This window comes from Carlito syrichta, unplaced genomic scaffold, assembly GCF_000164805.1.
Source record: "Carlito syrichta isolate Samal-C Ts95f unplaced genomic scaffold, Tarsius_syrichta-2.0.1 Scaffold303008, whole genome shotgun sequence".
NCBI classification, from domain to species: Eukaryota; Metazoa; Chordata; class Mammalia; order Primates; family Tarsiidae; genus Carlito; species Carlito syrichta.
Genome location: NW_007247104.1, coordinates 210,019 through 229,116, shown reverse-complemented (window position 1 = coordinate 229,116; position 19,098 = coordinate 210,019). Strand labels below are relative to the sequence as shown.

The following is a 19,098-nucleotide window of genomic DNA, read 5'->3' as shown; positions in this document are numbered from 1 at the left end:
AAATTACTTTGGTGAAAGGGATAATTATTCATTATCTAAAATGTTAGATGATAGTAGCAAAAATAGCTTAACAGATAATAAGTCCACCTTTTATTTTACTCGTCTTGTATACCAACTGAATACTCATCCTTAGGTCCTTTAATGATTTTCCAATGATGCAATGATGACAGATGATATATAATAATTAAAATTACGAAAAGATTGTCTTATATTGGCATAGGTATATGTTTTTATTCTCTACTTAGAGAAACTGGTAGCAGTAATTTATTCCAAAAATTAACAGTATTTATCATATCTCAGCTGCAGTCTTCAGTTATCAATTTTTTAAATGTTCCTGTTATCTAATGAGGGTTCATGACATTTTTCTTATACAGGGGAGCTTAAAATGTAGTCGAATAAGTATGCTGTCATCTCTTATATATATTGTTATTAAAAAAAAACAAATAACCAAGGAGAAAATTGTCATGACTGAAATGCTTTAACTTCAGGACTGAGAAGAAGGCTTCCAAGGTAGTAAGATTCCAAGAAAGTGTGGCAAATATGCATTAGCTGTTGAATTTCAGCCACCAGATTTGCTAGGAGAGGGACGCTGCCTGACTTGCCTGAAGTAGAGCGTAGTAGAGCTTTAGCTGTAATTGTTGTGGCTATAAGAGACCATGAATTAATGGACAGAGTATATAAAGGGAGATGAGACTTTTGGAAAACTTGGACTTTAGGACTAAGGGAAATGAACTCTCAGAGAACTGAAAATGTCAGATAGTAGGAAATGAATCACTGTGATTGAATATCTCATTTTATTCACAAAGAGAGAGTACTTTAGGAAGCTGGACTGTGAATAGCAAAGATTTTCTGGATATAAGGAAGGATAAAAGCAGTACAAGTATACATCTTTATGTTTGTCTCCTGCAAGGGAGTTTTGATAAAGTGGTAAATGGCAGATGCAGGAAGTTCATGATGAAAAGGATGATGAGAAAAGGGGGATCAAACAATACAGAGTACTGCCACACCATGAAGATCCTAGAACACTGTGTTGGTGAAAGGATATTCATAGAGCAGCCCAGGTGTCTTCAGTATCCCAAATCATTAAAGAGTGTTAAAATCATCTCATATGTATTATATAGTTTATCTCATATGTGTTGATTTTATGTATAATAAAAATGCTGTAAATGAAAATTGATTGAGCCTAAGTTACTATTTACTATTCAGTTTCAGAATAAACAAATTTACTCTAAATTAAAATCTTCCAGTTTGTAAATAACTTGATATGTGATCTGAAATGTCCCTGTGTATTAGTAAAAAAAACTCATATTACCTTGGGAATAGTCATAAAAGAAAAGCAATTTATTTTAGTTTTTATAATCTATACTGTCTTCTCTAGTAAAATTAAATGTATGCTATATCGATGAATGCTCTTGTAGTAAGGTCATCCTTCAGTAATTGCTTTGGGGGATTTACAGCTTTTAAAATCCCATTTGGAACCTAAATTTGGTGTCATTTTAGCTCATTTTATCTTGGTCTGCTTTGAGTGTAAATTAAGACAGATTAATGCAACTTTCCTTTTAAAAAAAATAGTCTTTTGCTCATTTTAAATCTGAAATTTTTGTTTTGGTAAAATTTTGAATTTATATTAAAGCTTTTAAGCGTTTTTCTAGCTATTAATAGAAGCAAACTCTTGTTTATTTATGATAGGACACACATGCAGGACCTGAAAGATGTTACTAATAATGTTCACTATGAGAACTACAGAAGCAGAAAACTGGCAGCTGTGACTTATAACGGAGTTGATAACAACAAGAATAAAGGGCAGCTTACCAAGTAAGTATGCATTATTTCCTCCACAAAATGTATTATTTATGTAGTCATTAATCTTGTTTTATTTTCATCAAATTTCTCTTGGGTACTCAGTAGATAACTTGGGTAATGTTCTCTATGCACAGAAGCATAAATTTATATTGTTAATTAAGCTTTGTTTTGGCAGTTTTGTATTTTGCTGTTTAATTATTGGAGAAATTATTTTTTATTATCTTGTTCCTTAGGTGAAAGAGCCATACATTCTCTTTCAATCATTTGCTATCATCTATATAATCTACATACCACACACTCTTTAGCAAATACGTTTTTTTGAAGAAAGGAAATGGTTATTACCAAGAGTTAATATGAGTAATTCATACTACTTTTAAGGTAAACATCACATATTCTCTTTAAGGAGAGTAAACATAGAGCTTCTACTGTTTAGGAGAAGCTTTTAAAAATAAACCATTTTGATAGAGTTTTCACTAACATTATATGGAAACAAGGGATAGGCCCAAACAAAAGGAATATTAATGCTAGTCTTAGTTGCCTTCTCTTTTTCTGTTGTGTATTTCCAGAGAGTAAATTAGTTTGGAGTTTGGATTTCTTCTATTGGTTGTTCAAGTGGTGTGACTACTGAGTGTGTACTTTGCCCTACTGAGCTTATATTTCAAGCTATGGTAATTTCATGATGGAGTAGAAAAAAGTTGTGTGAAGAAGCTGATAGGATTCTTGGTAACCATGTCTGTGCCGTACTTTTTAAAAATTTGGCATTGTTGAACATCATAACTACATAAGTCATGTGCCACTTAACAGCAGAGATATATTCTGATAAGTGTATCATTAGGCAATTTTGTTGTTGTGCAAACATGATAGAGTATACTTACACACACCTAGATGGTAAAACCTACTACACTTCTAGGCTGTGTATTATAATCTGTTGCTCCCAGGCTACAGACCTGTACTGAACTGAGTACTGTAGGCTCTTATAACATAATGGTAATTATTCGTGTATCTTATTATAGAAAAGGTGCAGAAAAAAATGCTGTATCAAAGATAAAAAATAGGATACCTCTATAGGGCACTTAACATGAATGGAGTTTGCAGGACTGGAAATTGCTCTGGGTGAGTAAAGAGTGAATTTGAAGGCCTAGAAAATAACTGTATACTACTGTAGACTTTATGAACACTATAAAATTAGGCTACACTAAATTTATTTTTAAACTTTTTGTCTCTAATTAGAAAACTGATCTTACTGTAGCTTTTTTACTTATTTTTTTAAAAACTTTGACACCTTTTTAGTAACACTTAGTTTGAAACACAAACACATTGTACAGGTGTACAAAAATTTTGTGTTTCTTTATATTCTTACTTTATAATCACTTTCCTGTTTAAAGTTTTTTTAAAACTTTTCAAACTTTTTTGTTTAAAGCTAAGACATAAACACAAAGCCTAGGCCTACCCAGAGTCATCAAGATCATCAAGACGTCACTAGGTGATAGGAAAGTTTTAGTTTCATTGTAATTTTATGGGACTACAGTCATATCTGTAGTCCCTTGTTGACCAGATGTCATTATGCAGTGCATAGCTGTGTTATGAAACCATTTTAAATAATGTATATTTGTAGCTTGTTGTTACTTAACATTAGAGGATAATTCTGAAGGATCCTCTATATAAATAATGAGAATGACAAGTTGTCAAAGTAATTATACTGTTTTTTACAGTGGTCAGTATTTTTATAATGGAATAGAAAAATGTCACTTTTTATATTTAAAATACAAGAGTCTATTTGAATCGAAGTTCAGTGCATGAGAAGAAGGCAAGACTTTTTATCTTTCTTTTTAGGAAAATTTGTATTGAACACCTTTGTTTAGCAGAAAAATATAAGGACCCATCATAGTGAATATTGTTTATAAAATCCTAATTCACTTTAAATTAATTTTTATTAGCTGATGGACTTTTTAACCTTTAAAAAAAATACACATAAACAAAGTCACTGGTAATTTTGTATGTTAAAGGCAAATGTACTACCAGTACATATTTTTAGTTAAAATGTATGAACTTTTAATATGCGATATTTTCTTTTAAACATTTGTTATGTCCTAGACATAAGGAATTGTTTATTCTCACATCTTAAATATAAGGCATTTAAAGTAGTGCTTTTGGATGCAAGTAATGTAATTCAGAGAAAAATAGTAAACCTTCAATATAGTTAAAAATTCTTCTCCATAAACACAATTCTACTGTTGTGTGGGATACTTGATGAGTTAAACTTTAACATGTATGAAATCATAGAAAGTATAATTCTATTGGAAATGTATCTTTTTTTTTTTTTTTTTTTTGAAGGCAGGATTTATTAAGAGGACAGAAAAGCTCCCACAGTGAGAGGGGACCCAAGGGGGTTGCTCTGTATCTCTTAATAAGATAAAGCATGATCATACTTTACTTTGCACATGCAAACAAAATAAAGAAACATTTTTACTGCTAGCAAGCAGATTGCCCCAGGAGCTATCTTACTTTTTTATGTTAATAGTAAGTAGGAAAATAAACCTTCTAGAAGATTGAACCAACTGGGGAATGGCTGTAATTGGGACAGATAATTTGATATGATTTGATAAATTATGTTTGTACTACTTATTAAATAACATATACTGAATCTGAAAAAAGTCACTTAGAAGTATCTTGTATTACCTTAAATGTTAGCAATTTCAAAAAACATTTCAGTTAACTTTTTCTTTAAAATCATTATCAGCAGCTTATGGGGCTTTAATGTTTCTTGTAAGGTGTTTTTTTTGTTTGTTTTCCCATTTTGCCTGTAGTCCTAGCTACTCAAGTGGCTGAGGTAGAAGGATCACTGGAACCCAGAAGTTTGAGGCTGTAGTGGGTTATGATCTTGCCACTGCACTGTAGTCTAGGCAACAGAGGGTGATCCTGTCTCTTTTTTTTTAAAAAAAAAAAGCGTATTTGATTGGCAAATCTTTTTCTGAACTGTTGGCTATCACTGTTGTAATTATGACAATCGATGTTTTGCTCCAAGTTGGGGCACACCCTGTTACCTCTTTCTCTTATATTAATTTATTTTTCTGTTCTCTATAGCTTTTTTCATCTCTCATCTTGGGAAAACTATAGGTAACTAGAAATGACTAAAAATATAGGTTCCAAAAGCAGATCCTAAAAACTCTTTTGATATACGACAAAAATTTTGTGAATCTAAAAGATTTTCTGAAAATTTGAGTTTTTCCAAAAAATTAAATTTATGTGTCCTTTATTCTTTATTCAAATGCCCTTTCATGAGAATATGATAGTAATTGACGTTTTGTTTTGTTTGTTTTAGTGCCCTCTTGCTTGGCAAAACAAATTGTTGGCAACTATTGTTCCCAAACATTTTTTTGGAAATGTTTATTGGTCTTTGAAATCTACTTAAATGAAATTCCTTTGGAAGACTTGTGTGAAAATGGCAGCTTGTTTAAATACATAGTGGCCTACCAACTATTGGAGCAACAATATATAAATCTACTTGCTTAGTGTGTTCTTTAGGAAAAACCATGCCCGTAATTTAATAAAATGTGGTTATCTTTCATTTTACGCACATAATTTAATAAAATGTGATTGTCTTTCATTACATTCAAAATGTAGGTAATGCAGCAAAGTAGAACCTTACTAGGATAACCTTACATGATAGCCCTTGCTGTGATTCTGTTATTGGTCACATAGAGTAGAGGGGGTGGCTTATAAGAATTTTAACCCTGTAAAGAGAACCCTAGAAGGAGCTGAGTTATATCTTTGGAGATTTAATGTGATAGTCAGGTTATGTTATAGCCTTTTTTTTTTTTCTTGTTCTTTTACTAGTCTTTTTTATTTCTTTGGCTGAATTGCTTTAATTTCTCTGACAATTTTAGATTTATAAGCTTTGTCATATTTATGGGTAAGGAAATTGAGTTTCCCATTAAAAACCAGGCAGGCAATGATATAGATGTTTTTTCCAGCCATCTAGTAAAAAAGTTTTGCTTGGGAAAAAAAATACTAAATGATGACAAAAAGTGACCCTTTTTCCTGTGTTTTCTAAGTTGTAAGCGCAATTTTGTACAATTTTCTAAATATTATTTTAATAAAGGTGACTAGAAGTGAGGTGTTGGTTTCAAAATTAAAGAGATTTGATATTTCAGTTTGAATGGTGAGAGGCTTCATAAATCCATTTTAGATATGCATGAACATCTTCTCAAAATACTTAAACATCAGCTCATTTGGTCAGAGTCAAGTATTTTTACAAAACTAAAAACCTTAAAATGTCAAATATTGCAAATTTCTTTAGAAAGTAACACATATTTAGTAGGTTTAGAACTTTGGACAGAAGATAACTGCATTGCACAGCACATTTATTTTCATAGTGATTTGGTATGATGATTGCTAACATGGGAAATAAATTAATTAGCTCTAGCAAATTTTACTGTAGACTTTTGATTTAGGACGCATACCTTAATTATTTGTGAAAGCTATACATTTGACTTTAATTGCTGCTTTTAGTGTGGTTTACTTTAAATGTGTTAAGTTCCTGTAATTTTTGTTCTTTTAGATTAAGATAGAGTTGACGACATGTAAGGGGTTGTTTTTCCAATGACATTAGCAATTTTACTGTGCAGATATTTTTAATATTTCAAATTTGAACCTAAAAGCAGATTTGAAAACATCATTGCATGTTTCTCTGCAGTCTCTTATTTTTCCCCAACTTATTTATGTAATAATTTAGATGACAATGTTTACTCTTGGTAGGCTGGTACAAATTACTAGACATTTCTTATATTTACATGAATTGCATGCCCCCTCCCAAGGGTAAAGTAAAATCAGCATTTTACAGATAGGTTATTACAGGTAGGAATATGTATTTAACTTTAAAACAATTATAATTCTTTCTGAATTCTAATTTTATGTGTTTATAATCACAACTATATCGTTGAATAATTTAAGTTGCTTAAGTGCTCATACTCAATTACTTAACTCTGTCAATTCAAAAATAGTTATTTGGTTATTTATTTTCTAAAATCTAAAAAGATTTTTTGAAGGATGGGGGAAAGTAGGGTTATAGATCCCTCTAAAAATCTAACAAAAGCTTTGAACCCTCTCACTGAAAAAATTCTGGCAAACACAAACACACATAGTATATCTTTTCAAGGCAGTCACTGACGTTTGGCTCAAGAGATTAGAGGCCCCTGTCTTAAAACCACCTGCCATTAAAGTGAGAACTGTCTTATTAATAAAAATCTCACCAACTTTTAACAAAAAATATTTCTACTTGAAAATTTATTTCAACTGATCAAACTCTTCAAACGCAGGTTCTTATTCTAATATGTCTGATGAGTTTAATTTTCAGAGCTTCTGATTATTTGCTTACTTGGTGAAATACACTGCAGGTTTGCATATATAAGTACATTTTCTTTTGGTGAAAAAAAATCCTTGAATTAAATAACATTTTATTCCAATTTACACAATTACAAAAAATAGACCATTTTAATCACAGAATTCCATCACATTTTTGTTCTTGCTAAGAAAAATTGGTAGCCAGTGTTTACATTATTTTGCTGTTGAATATTTTCTATCTAGCTTTCATGTCCACTTCCTTGATCAGGAAGAAAATTACTCTGATGTTCAGTAATACTTAACCTCATAAGGAGAAAAGCCATCATAATCAGAGTGTGTCAAATCAGGATTAATGTGACTAGTTGAAGTTATAGGTGAAATCCAGGGTCTGAATTTTTTCTTTAAGCTGTGAGTTTATTTTTTTAAATCCACTGTATTGAAATAAAGTTCATTCATTTATAATGTATAACTGCATGATCAAAACCTGTTTTATGGAAGCAAAGTAAACGTGTTAACGAGTCAGAAAGGACTGCCTTATTTCATTTGTCCCAGCATATGGAATAATTTTCAGAGTTCCTCAAAAGCAACAGAGCCTACTTCTCTTTCAGCCCTGTGGCTATAGTAGGGTACTGGTATTTTGGCATTCTCTTATGTCTCTAAGTATACTAGCTTTATCACAAAGCTCACTTGTAAATATTTCTCAACATGAAAATTTTGAACATAGTTATGCAAAGAGATTTGAGCACATGGACTTTAATGTCAACTGAGTGAACACTAAATGGTGATGGAGGTATTGACTGGTAGTTGTTTATAGCATATCAGTTCAGTTACCAAAATAAGTTGAATTATTATTAATTAACTGTGTAGGTGTGGTGTTGGTAGCTGTCTTAGAAGAAGAGGTTTATAACACTTGAAATTTTAGTAAAACTAAAAGTATTTTACCAATGCTATTGAAATATTCCGGGCAATTGAGAAAGATAGAATTCTCCCCAAATCATTTTACGAAGCTAACATCCCACTGATACCCAAACCAGGTAAAGATCCAACAAAACAAGAGAACTACAGGCCAGTATCCCTTATGAATATAGATGCAGAAATTCTCAACAAGATTCTAGCAAATCAGATCCAAAAACACATCTCAAAAATTATCCACCATGACCAAGTAGGCTTCAACCCCCAGGATGCAGGACTGGTTCAACATCTATCTGCAAGACCATAAATGTAATTAAATACATCAACAGATGTAAAAACAAGAACCGCATGATTATATCATTAGATGTAGAAAAAGCTTTTGATAAAATCCAGTATAATTTCTTGAAAAAACCCTCAAACACCTAAGTATAGAAGGAACATACCTCAAAATAGTAAGTGTCATCTACAATAAACCCACAGCTAGCATATTGCTAAAGGGACAGAAACTGGAAATATTTCCCCTGAAAACTGGAACAAGATAAGGCTGCTTGCTCTCACCCCTCTTGTTCAAAATTGTGTTGGAAATCCTAGCTAGAGCAATTAGACAAGAAAGAGAAATCAGGGGTATCCAAATAGGAAAAGAGGAAGTCAAGTTATCCCTCTTTACTGACAATATGATCCTATACCTCAAAAATCCAAGAGAATCTGTCAAAAACCTGCTTGCACTGATAAAGGACTTTGGCAGAGTCTCAGAGTACAAAATAAATGTGCAAAAGAGAGTCACATTCTTGTACACCAATAACCAGCAGGCAGAGAACCAAGTAAAAAGCACAATCCCATTCACAGTAGCCACAAAAAAATTGAAATACCTTAGCATCTTCCTTACCAGAGAACTGAAAGATCTTTACAATGAGAACTTCAAATCACTGTTCAAAGAAATCCAAGAAGAAACAAACAAATAAGAAAATATACCATGCTCATGGGTAGGAAGAATCAGCATTGTTAGATGTCTATCTTACCAAAGGCCATCTACAGATTCAACGCAATACCCATAAAATTAGCAACATTATTTTTCTCAGACCTGGAAATGACAATACAGAAATTCATATGGAAACATGAACGACCACGAATAGCCAGAACAATCCTTAGCTAAAGAAACAAAGCAGGAAGTATCACACTTCCAGACTCCAAACTTTACTATAAGGCTGTAATAATCAAAACAACCTGGTACTGGTACAAGAACAGGTACATGGACCAATGGACCAGGATAGAGATTCCATAAGCAAAGCCTCAATTTCCCAACCGACTCATCTTTGACAGTCTCCAACAACAACCACTGGGGAGAGTGGTTACCTATTCAGTAAATGGTGCTGGGAAAACTGTCTGATCACATGCAGAAGATTGAAACAGGGCCCCTGCCTATCACCATACACAAAAATTAACTCTAAATGGATCAAAGACCTAAACGTAAAACCTCAAACTATAAGAATCTTAGAAAATGCAGGATCCACCCTTATGGGAATTGGAACTGGCAACCAATTCCTGATCAAAATCCCAAGTGTCCATACCATAAGAGATAAGATAGACAAGTGGTACCTCATCAAACTGACAAGCTTCTGCAAAGCAAAAGAAATCATCAAGAGAGCAGGGAGACAGCACACAGAATGGGAAAAAATATTTGCCAACTGTATATCTGACAAAGGCCTAACATCTAGGATCTACAAAGCCCCATTAAAAAGTGGGCAAAAGACATGAATAGACACTTCTCAAAAGAAGATATAGAGGCAGCCAACAGACACATGAAAAAGTGCTCACCTCACTAATCATCATAGAAATGCCAACCAAAACCACATTGAGATACCACGTAATTCCAGTAAGAATGGCCATCATTAATAAAACAACAGATGCTGGTGAGGATGCAGAGAAAAAGGAATACTTCTACACTGCTGGTGGGAATGCAAACTAGTGCCACCTCTTTGGAAGATTGTAGCGATTTCTGAAAAAACTAGAAATAGATCTTCCACATTAACCCAGCAATGCCCCAACTGGGAATATACCTGGTGGAACTCAAGTCACTCTACCAAAAAGATACCTGCACATACATGTTTGTTGCAACTCTATTCACAATATCAAAAGTGTGGAACCAACCATGCTGCCCATCGAAGCTGGACTGGATTTTAAAAATTTGACAGATATACACAATAGAATATTATGCAGCCATAAAGAAGAACAAACGTATGAACTTCACAGCAACTTGAATGGATTTAGATTCTATCACAGCTATCTAAATAGATATCACAGTGATCTATCACAGAAGCAAAGAACAGAGTACCATATGTTCTCATTCATAAGTGGACCTTGGACAATTATCATAATACTATAAGGGATTGGCAGTTGAGGGAAACTGCCAGGGGAGGGAGGGGCACACCTCATCAACAAGGGTACCTGTATAATGAACATTTGTATACCTAACTCTAGATTGTACCCCACATCTTCAAAATAAAGAAAAAAAAAAACTAAAAATATTTTAAACATATTAACTCCATTAACTCTTTTTTCACATTAAAGTTTTGTTTAAGGGATATACAAAATGATTTGATTTTCTTCTAATGTTTCATTCTGGGAATTTTTTTTTTTCCATTTTTCTTCTACAGTTTATTTTGTGCGTCATCTTTAGATTTGATATGTACTAGGTTTAAAGAAACATCCCACTTACAGTTACCTTTGTTTTTTGGGTCTTTTTAAATAATAAATATTCACTAGAGATCCAAGTTTTGGTATGACATATCATGGAAGTTAGTTCTAGATTATAAATATATATTTATAAAATTTAAGGTTTCTAAAGAATTTGTAATCAATTTTAATATAAAACTTCAAATTTATATTCTGTCATTTAAAACTCAAAATCAGAAATTATTTTGAAACTTGATTTCAAAAAGCAAAACAGGCTGGGTATAGTGGCTCATGCCTATAATCCCTGCACTTTGGGAGGTCACAGTGAGAGGATTGCCTGAGCTTATGGATTCGATACCAGCCTGGGAAAGTTGGTGAGACCTCAGCTGTACAATAAATCAAAAAATTAGCTGAGCATGGTGGCAAGTGTCTATGGTTCCAGCTATTTGGAAGGCTGAGGCAGAAGTATTGCCTGAACCCAGCAGGTTTAGGCTGCATTGGCTGTGAGCGTGCCACTGCACTCCAGCCTGGGCGACAGAGTGAGACTCTGACTCAAAAAATATATATAAAAATATAAAAAAAGCAAAAAACAGAGTGTAATGATGGCATTGTGTATTGCATCTCATTTGTTTTCATCAACTGTTTCAGGGTTCTATATTACAGTTTTTATTCACAGACATTTAATGATTATTCTTAATGATCACGACAGGAGTCCTCTGGCACAAATGGAAGAAGAAAGAAGGGAGCATGTAGCTAAAATGAAGAAGATGGAGATGGAGATGGAGCAGGTGTTTGAGATGAAGGTCAAAGAAAAAGTTCAGAAACTGAAGGACTCTGAAGCTGAGGTAATCAGTGTAATATTCTGTCTCTCACAGATAGCATTCCTTTTTAAATATTCAGTAAAATTTATAGATAATACTACCTTTCTATGCACTTTCCTTTCCAAGTTAATATAATACCCTAATGTAACAAAGTTGGGCCTTATTTATAGTAGTATCAAAGTAATTCCTAATGCTACAACATTGGGTGGGGAACTTCCCATCAGACATAGCTACTATCTTGAAATCCCTCTAGATGTTGAGGCATACATTTAGTTTCTACTAATCAAAAAGACCTTGGAGACATTTCCTTCAATAGGTGACAAGAAAGATGGAGAAGAAAGATACATTTAACATAAGAATTCTTAGAGCAGTTAGTTTAATAGATATCTGAGAATAGTAGAAAAAAATTGTGGGTAAAATCCAAAATAGGTGATTTCAGTGTGAAGTTTTCTTAACATAGATTCATTGTAATTAAGAAGTATAAAGCAATAGTGATGAATTATTTTTAAATAAATGGGATGAGCGTAATGTGAAATATTTTTTAAATAATCTTTAATGATAAAATTTAGTGAGATCCTGTTTCATATGACTTCACTAATACTAGATTTGCATCTAAATATATTAAAAGGAGATTCAGATCTCTTCTGTTACTCCTTACAGTTGATCTCAGCATTTTGTAAATATTGCATAAAATACTGAAATCTTTTTTTAAGTAAAGACATAACAAAAACTATCACCTCAGATTTGACTCGTGTTTGCTTAACTGTATCCTAAGACTTAGGTAATTTTGTTTTATAGCATTGTATGAAATATTTACAGTGGAAATAAATGCAAAGTCATTTTTGTAGGTTTACAAAAAGAAAACAAGGTATATGCAAAATTATATAATTCAAATATAAAATGTTAATTCATTGATGTAATAAAATCTTTAATAAAACATAACTCTTGGGTGATTGAAGATTTTAAATAGTACTTGGGTATTTGGTATGGTAGGGTTTAAATTTGTTTTTTAAATTTGTTGACTATTTTCTTCAGAAATGGATTGACTAAGTTGCCTAAATGAAATTATTTACCTAATGATCCTGTGGACTTAAAGCTCTTTGTTTCTGCAGTTACTTTGCATGTGTGTTTCCCACTTAGCAGCCAGCATTCTTAGCAGCATTAATTCTGAGCATAGGAAGGACTGCCTTTATTAGAATCACTGGGGCTTGTTGAAAATCCGTATTTTCAGACTTAACACTCAGAGATTCTAAGTCAATACCTCTGAGTGAGGCCCAGGATTCTCTATTTTTAACACCCAGGTGATTTGTATACAGACCAATGTTAGAGAACCACTGCTTTATAAGAATCAGGGGACCTTATTTGGATCTTGGAGCTTTGAGGTCCTTAACTACTGGTTTTTGTTTGTTTGTTTTTTTCCTGTCTCAACTTTTTGAACTTGGAATTAGGAGGCTTAGGTTCAAGTTCTGGTTCTATCACTTTCTGACTAGTGATCTTGGGCAAGTCACTTAAACTCTAATTTTCCTAATTCTAATGTTTCCTCCTCTACACAGTGAGAGCAATGATGTCTTAGCTGCTCAGCCTCCAATATGTTTGTGAGTGAAGAAAAATGAGACAGTAGAATAATAGTTGTCCATTATAAAGCGGCACACCTGTAAGTTTGCTGCACTTTTTTTTGTTGTTTCCCAAGATTATTCTCTTAGGTCACTGGCCTTTTGGGTGGCAAGTCAAAAGTAGCAGGAATCTTCGACAGTGCTTTCCAGGTGGTACTCTGAATTTATAACAGGATGATTCAGTGCTCATACTCTTAACATTAGAATATCTGGATGAAAAATACTTCTGCTTCTGTTTTCTTAAATAGTTTTATTTTGTGTACTGTGCTGTGATTTAGCTCCAGCGGCGCCATGAGCAAATGAAAAAGAATTTGGAAGCGCAGCACAAAGAATTAGAGGAAAAACGTCGTCAGTTTGAGGATGAGAAAGCAAACTGGGAAGCTCAACAACGTATTTTAGAACAACAAAACTCTTCAAGGTAACTAATATCAGATTACTAAGAAATGTGTGTTCTTAAAAAACTGTTTTCCTACTAATTTTCAAAATATTAGAATAACGATTAAAAATCATCACTCATTATCATGTCCCAAGCACAATTATTTTCAGAAATATGTGTTTTTATATGGATAGATACAGTCTGTACCATAATAGTAATTCTTCAGTGCAAACATTTTTCATTACTTAATCTTCATAATATGTTCTGCAGTTAACTCGCCATAATTGGATTTTTTTATCTCCTCCTTCTAATTGTTGACTTTTGTCATGCATAGAGAATACTGCTAAAAAAAGTCTTTTATGCATTTAGGGGGGTATACATAACTTGAATTATTTCTTTAGGATAACATCCTTAAGATAGAATGGTGGATATCTAATTTCTAATACAGCTAATCAGTTACTCCCTCTTCATTTATACAAAACTCAGTAACATTTGTACCATGGTTTTCTTCTTTTCCTCACTGGTTTCATTTACAACTGAAAAGTTGTATTTCTGTAAGGATTTTATAATTTAGCCTCGCTTCTATAAGCATTTTTGAGATTAGGCATTTGTTCCATAATATTATCCTTTTATTAAGCTTTTCCACCAAAGAAGAGGAAAATATATTTGTAAAAACAAATGCACTTCAGAATGCAGTTGGCAGTAGGAGAAAAGGACATCCCATTTAATGCCAGTTGGCATTTTTCAGTTTATGCTATTTCACTTGGAAATAATTGTTCTCGTATATTAAAGTAGGGTTTTGCCATATTTTTTGCATCTTATCCTGGAATTTTGTCAAGTATTGTCTACGAAAATACTTTTATAGATTTGCATTGTCTTCATTGTTCTAAATCTTGCAATTTTGTAAATGAAAAAGTAGTATTTGCCGGGCTCGGTGGCTCGGCGTGTAATCCCACGCCTTTGGGAGGCTGAGGTGAGTGGATTGCCTGAGCCTGCAGGTTCGAGACCCGCCTGGGCAGCAAGACCTCATCTCTACAATAAATCAAAAAATCAGCCAGGCGTGGTAGCACATGCCTGTAATTCCGGCTACCCGGAAGGCTGAGGCAGAAGGATCGCCGGAGCCCAGCAGGTCGAGGCTGCGGTGGCTGGGAGTGGCCACTGCACTCCAGTCTGGGCGACAGAGTGAGACTCCAACTCAAAAAAAAAAAAAAAGAAAGAAAGAAAAGAAAAAAAAAGTAGTATTTGAAAATCCAACATAGTTGTAGTTGGGGTCACTGTTGCTGCCATATGTTGTTGTCTATCATGTTTGTAAAATGGTTACTCATCTTGATTATTTTCCTTTAATCATTTAGAACTTTGGAAAAGAACAAGAAGAAAGGGAAGATCTTTTAAATTCTCTATTGACCACCAGTTACCTATTAGTTGCCAATATGCCAGCTTGGACATCAGTGTTTGTTGGATCCGTTTGACCAATTTGCACCAGTTTTATCCATAATGATGGATTAAACAGCATGACAAAAATTATTTTTTTGTTGTTGTTCTTGATGGAGATTAAGATGCCTTGAATTGTCTAGGGTGTTGTGTACTTAGAAAGTAACAGCTCTAAGTACCTTTCCTACGTTTTCTTTTTTTTTATTATTATTATTAAACAAATATCTTCAATTTAATGCAAGAGAACATTTTACTGTTGTACAATCATGTTCTGGTGGTTTGATTGTTTACAGGATATTCCAAAGTAAAAGGACTCTGGAAGGTTTTCATTGAGGATAAATTGCCATAATATGATGCAAACTATGCTTCTCTGTGATAATTATAATACAAAGGTTCCATTCAATGCAGCATATACAGTAATGTAATTTAGTCTAACACAGTTGACCCTATTTTTTGACACTTCCATTGTTTAAAAATACACATGGAAAAAAAACCCTATATGCTTACAGTGCACCTAGAGCTTTTTTATAACAACCTTTTTGTTTGTTTGTTTGTTTGTTTGTTTGTTTTGGATTCTTTAAATATATATTATTCTCATTTAGTGCCCTCTTTAGCCAGAATCTCATTACCGCTTCATTTTTGTAATAACATTTAATTTAGATATTTTCCATATATTGGCCCTGCTAAAATAGAATATAGCATTTTTCATATGGTAGGAACCAACAAGGAAACTTTCCTTTAACTCCCTTTTTACACTTTATGGTAAGTAGCAGGAGGGAAAATGCATTTATAGATCATTTCTAGGCAAAATTGTGAAGCTAACGACCAACCTGTTTCTACCTATATGCAGTTTCTTTATTTTACTAGAAATGGGAATCATGGCCTCTTGAAGAGAAAAAAGTCACCATTCTGCATTTAGCTGTATTCATATATTGCATTTCTGTATTTTTTGTTTGTATTGTAAAAAATTCACATAATAAACAATGTTGTGATGTAACAGAGTGTGGGCTCTCAAATATTCTACAGTTGATGCACAAAAGTAAATATGTTTGGGTAGAAGTTTTTCAACTTGAATTTACCTCAGTGACATCCCTTATATATTTGTCTCATTTAGAATGCATATGTGATTTTTTGAATTTAAGAGATACCATATCACTACTCATTTCTATCTCATTTGTGTGTTTATTTCTTTGAAAACAATTTTTTAACTCTTTCAGATAGGTCCTTGAAAATTGACTTTTTTTAACAGGAAAGAGTGTTATTTCACTAAGGTCAAAATGATATGATTTTAACATAATGCATAGTATTTTAGCTATAATCATCCCAGTTTATCATCTTGAAGTGTTTTACTATTTCCATTTACTTTTTTAAATTAATATTCCAAGTGGAAGGAAGAAAATGATAATTCTAATTAGCCAGTATTTTTGTTTACATCAGAGTCTGAAGGAGTTAAATAAATCAGTGTATGTAAAAGATGCATATTGCTTTTTAAAATATTTAGATCTAAATTTTAAAACATACTAGGAAAACTCTTAGTACCTTGACTTTACATAAAACTTAACCCAAGGTACCTCTTTTAAAGTAGGTCCCATGGGGCATTAAAAACATCATTTCAAAAAACATTTATCCATATGTAATGGACATTGCTGCTGAAACATTCTGGGAAATTTTTGTTAATCCTGAAATGCCATCTGCTGTTGGAGAATGTAATGTAGTGTGAGTGACTTTTAAAAAATAAATCGTAGTGGGACTATATGCTTACTAAGGTAGAAATATATTTATTCCTCTTCACCTACCCACAAGTGCAGCTGTTGATTCCAAGACCAGAATCAGGTGTTCAGGAATTTTATAAGTAAATAACAAGAACTTTTGTTTGTTTGCTTTTGTTTATTTTTTAGTGTTTTGTTTTTTTTTTCCCTTGTTTGGTTCTTGTGTTGAGAGATTGGATTAACACCTCTAGTCAAAATATTTGGGGGAGATTAAGAACAACCTGCCGGATGCGGTGGCTCACACCTGTAATCCCAGCACTTTGGGAGGCCAAGGCAAGAGGATTGCCTCAGTCCAGGAGTTTGAGACCAACCTGGGAAAGTTGGCATGACCTCATCTCTACAATAAACCAGAAAATTAGCAGGATGTGATGCTGTGCACCTGTGGCTCCAGTACTTGGAAGGCTGAGGTGGAAGGATCATCAGGGCCCAGCAGGTCGAGGCTGTGGTGGCTGTGAGCATGCTGCTGCACTCCAGCCTGGGTGACAGAGTGAGACTCCTACTCCAAAAAAAGGAACAATCTACTGAATTTGGAGAATGCAAAGCGTAAAATCTTACATAAACTACCTAACTGGTGAAATACTACTGCTTCTGGAAAATTATTTTTAGTTGTGTGTAGTATGAAAAATATATAAGATACCTTCTTTCACAAGAAAACTTTCACAAGAAGACTAACCATGCCCACATTTTCACCTGAATCTAACATCGAACCTATACAATTTGACAGGGTCTTTTAACTGTTGACTCTAGACTTCTTAAGTATATTTTCCAATTTAAAAGTTACCATATCGCTACTCATTTCCATGCTGCTCTTTTTGGTTTATGGTCTGTTGATTTCTGAGAACTGTTAGGGTAAATTAACGATACATGTAAAATTAAGGAATGCATAAGTAAAATGGCAGTGTCTGTTGTCTGAGGCGTTGTATAATTGAAGCATTCCATTAACCATTATCTTTCTGCTAATTAAGTGGGGCTGATCATAAGCACTAATCCCAGTGAACCACCTTGTGGGTAGAGTTTTAGTGGGTAGAGTTTTACTGCCACCTAGTGGAATGGGATCTATTTGTTACCAGGTTCTCAGGTAAATTGCGAAGTTGATAATGAATTGCACATAGTTTCTATTTCTGTGCAACTCAAGTTGTAATCTCGGAAGATGCAGACCATGCCTGTCATACTTAGTTGGGTGTCACGTTACCTTAGGCTCGTCCTGACCCGGTGTGCCTTGCATACACTTTATCCTTTTGGAGGAACTGATCTAGGTGTGGAAATCAGGATACAGTAGGTGAGGGAAAAAAATGGCATGATAGCCATGAATGCAGCAGGAACAGAATGTTTACCCAGAATGTTATCTTGATCACTTTCTCCAAACCTGACTCTGTTTATTAATGATAATATGTGTGTGGGGGGGTTGTTTTGGTTTTAAATTTTGTTTTAAAGTTGTGGGGTACAAATCAGCATTGTATACTTAGAGTTGTTTAGGTACAGGTGAAGTTTTGGCCTCCCATTGGACCTTACTTCACCTGGATTAGGATCAGGCACCCTTATCAATGGTGTGTTCCTATCCCTCAACCCATCACCACCTCCCACCCCCACAGTGTCCCACTACAGCCAACCCCTTTTTTGTTATATTATGACAGGTGTTCAGGGTTCACTTAGGAGTGAGAACATGTGATAGGTACTCAGTTCTTTGTGATAGATCATTGAGTATGATAGATTTCAAATCCATTCAAGTTGCTGCAAAGTCCGAAATTTTGTCTTTCTTTATGGCTGCATAATATTCCATCATGTATATGTACCACTTTTTTTATCCAGTCCAGTTTTAATGGGCAGCACGGTTGGTTCCATGTTTTTGCTATTGTGAATAGTGCGGCAATAAACATGCATGCACAGGTATCTTTTTTGTAGAATGATTTGAGTTCCTCTAGGTATACTCCCAGAAAAGGGATTGCTGGATCATATGGCAGGTCAATTTCTCGTTCTTTTAGAATTCACCACACTGTTTTCCATAGAGGTTGAATAAGTTAGCACTCCCACCAACAGTGTGGAAGTGTTCCCTTTTCTCTGCACCTTCACCAGCATCTGTTGTTTTTTGTTGTATTAATGATGGCGATTCTTACTGGAGTCAGGTGGTTTCTTAATGTGGTTTTGATTTGCATTTCTCTGATGATTAGTAAGGCTGAGCATTTTTTCATGTATCTGTTGACTGTTCATATATATTCTTTTAAGAAGTGTCTATCCATGCCTTTTGCCCATTTTTTAATGGGGCTTTTTGGTTTTTTTCCTTTCGGTACATTTGAGTTCCTTGTAGATCCTGGGTATTAGGCCTTTGTCAGATATACAGTTGGCAAATATTTTCTTCC

The 19,098-nt window shown here is 33.8% G+C and overlaps 1 protein-coding gene across 4 annotated transcripts in view; it reads left to right on the top strand.

Moving 5' to 3' along the window:
- The window catches only part of SEPT7 (septin 7), a 109,517-nt gene extending 93,548 nt beyond the window's left edge, over positions 1-15,969 (top strand). For 3 of the 4 annotated variants that reach the window (XM_021712007.1, XM_021712008.1, XM_021712009.1), the window contains 4 exons: positions 1,690-1,815; positions 11,441-11,576; positions 13,444-13,583; positions 14,894-15,969. In XM_021712007.1, the coding sequence (XP_021567682.1) occupies positions 1,690-1,815; positions 11,441-11,576; positions 13,444-13,583; positions 14,894-14,933 (442 nt within the window). In that variant the 3' untranslated portion in view covers positions 14,934-15,969. Of the gene's footprint in view, positions 1-1,689; positions 1,816-11,407; positions 11,577-13,443; positions 13,584-14,893 lie in introns of all 4 variants that reach the window. The other variant, XM_021712006.1, reaches the window with a different exon arrangement.
- Positions 15,970-19,098: the final 3,129 nt, after the last annotated feature.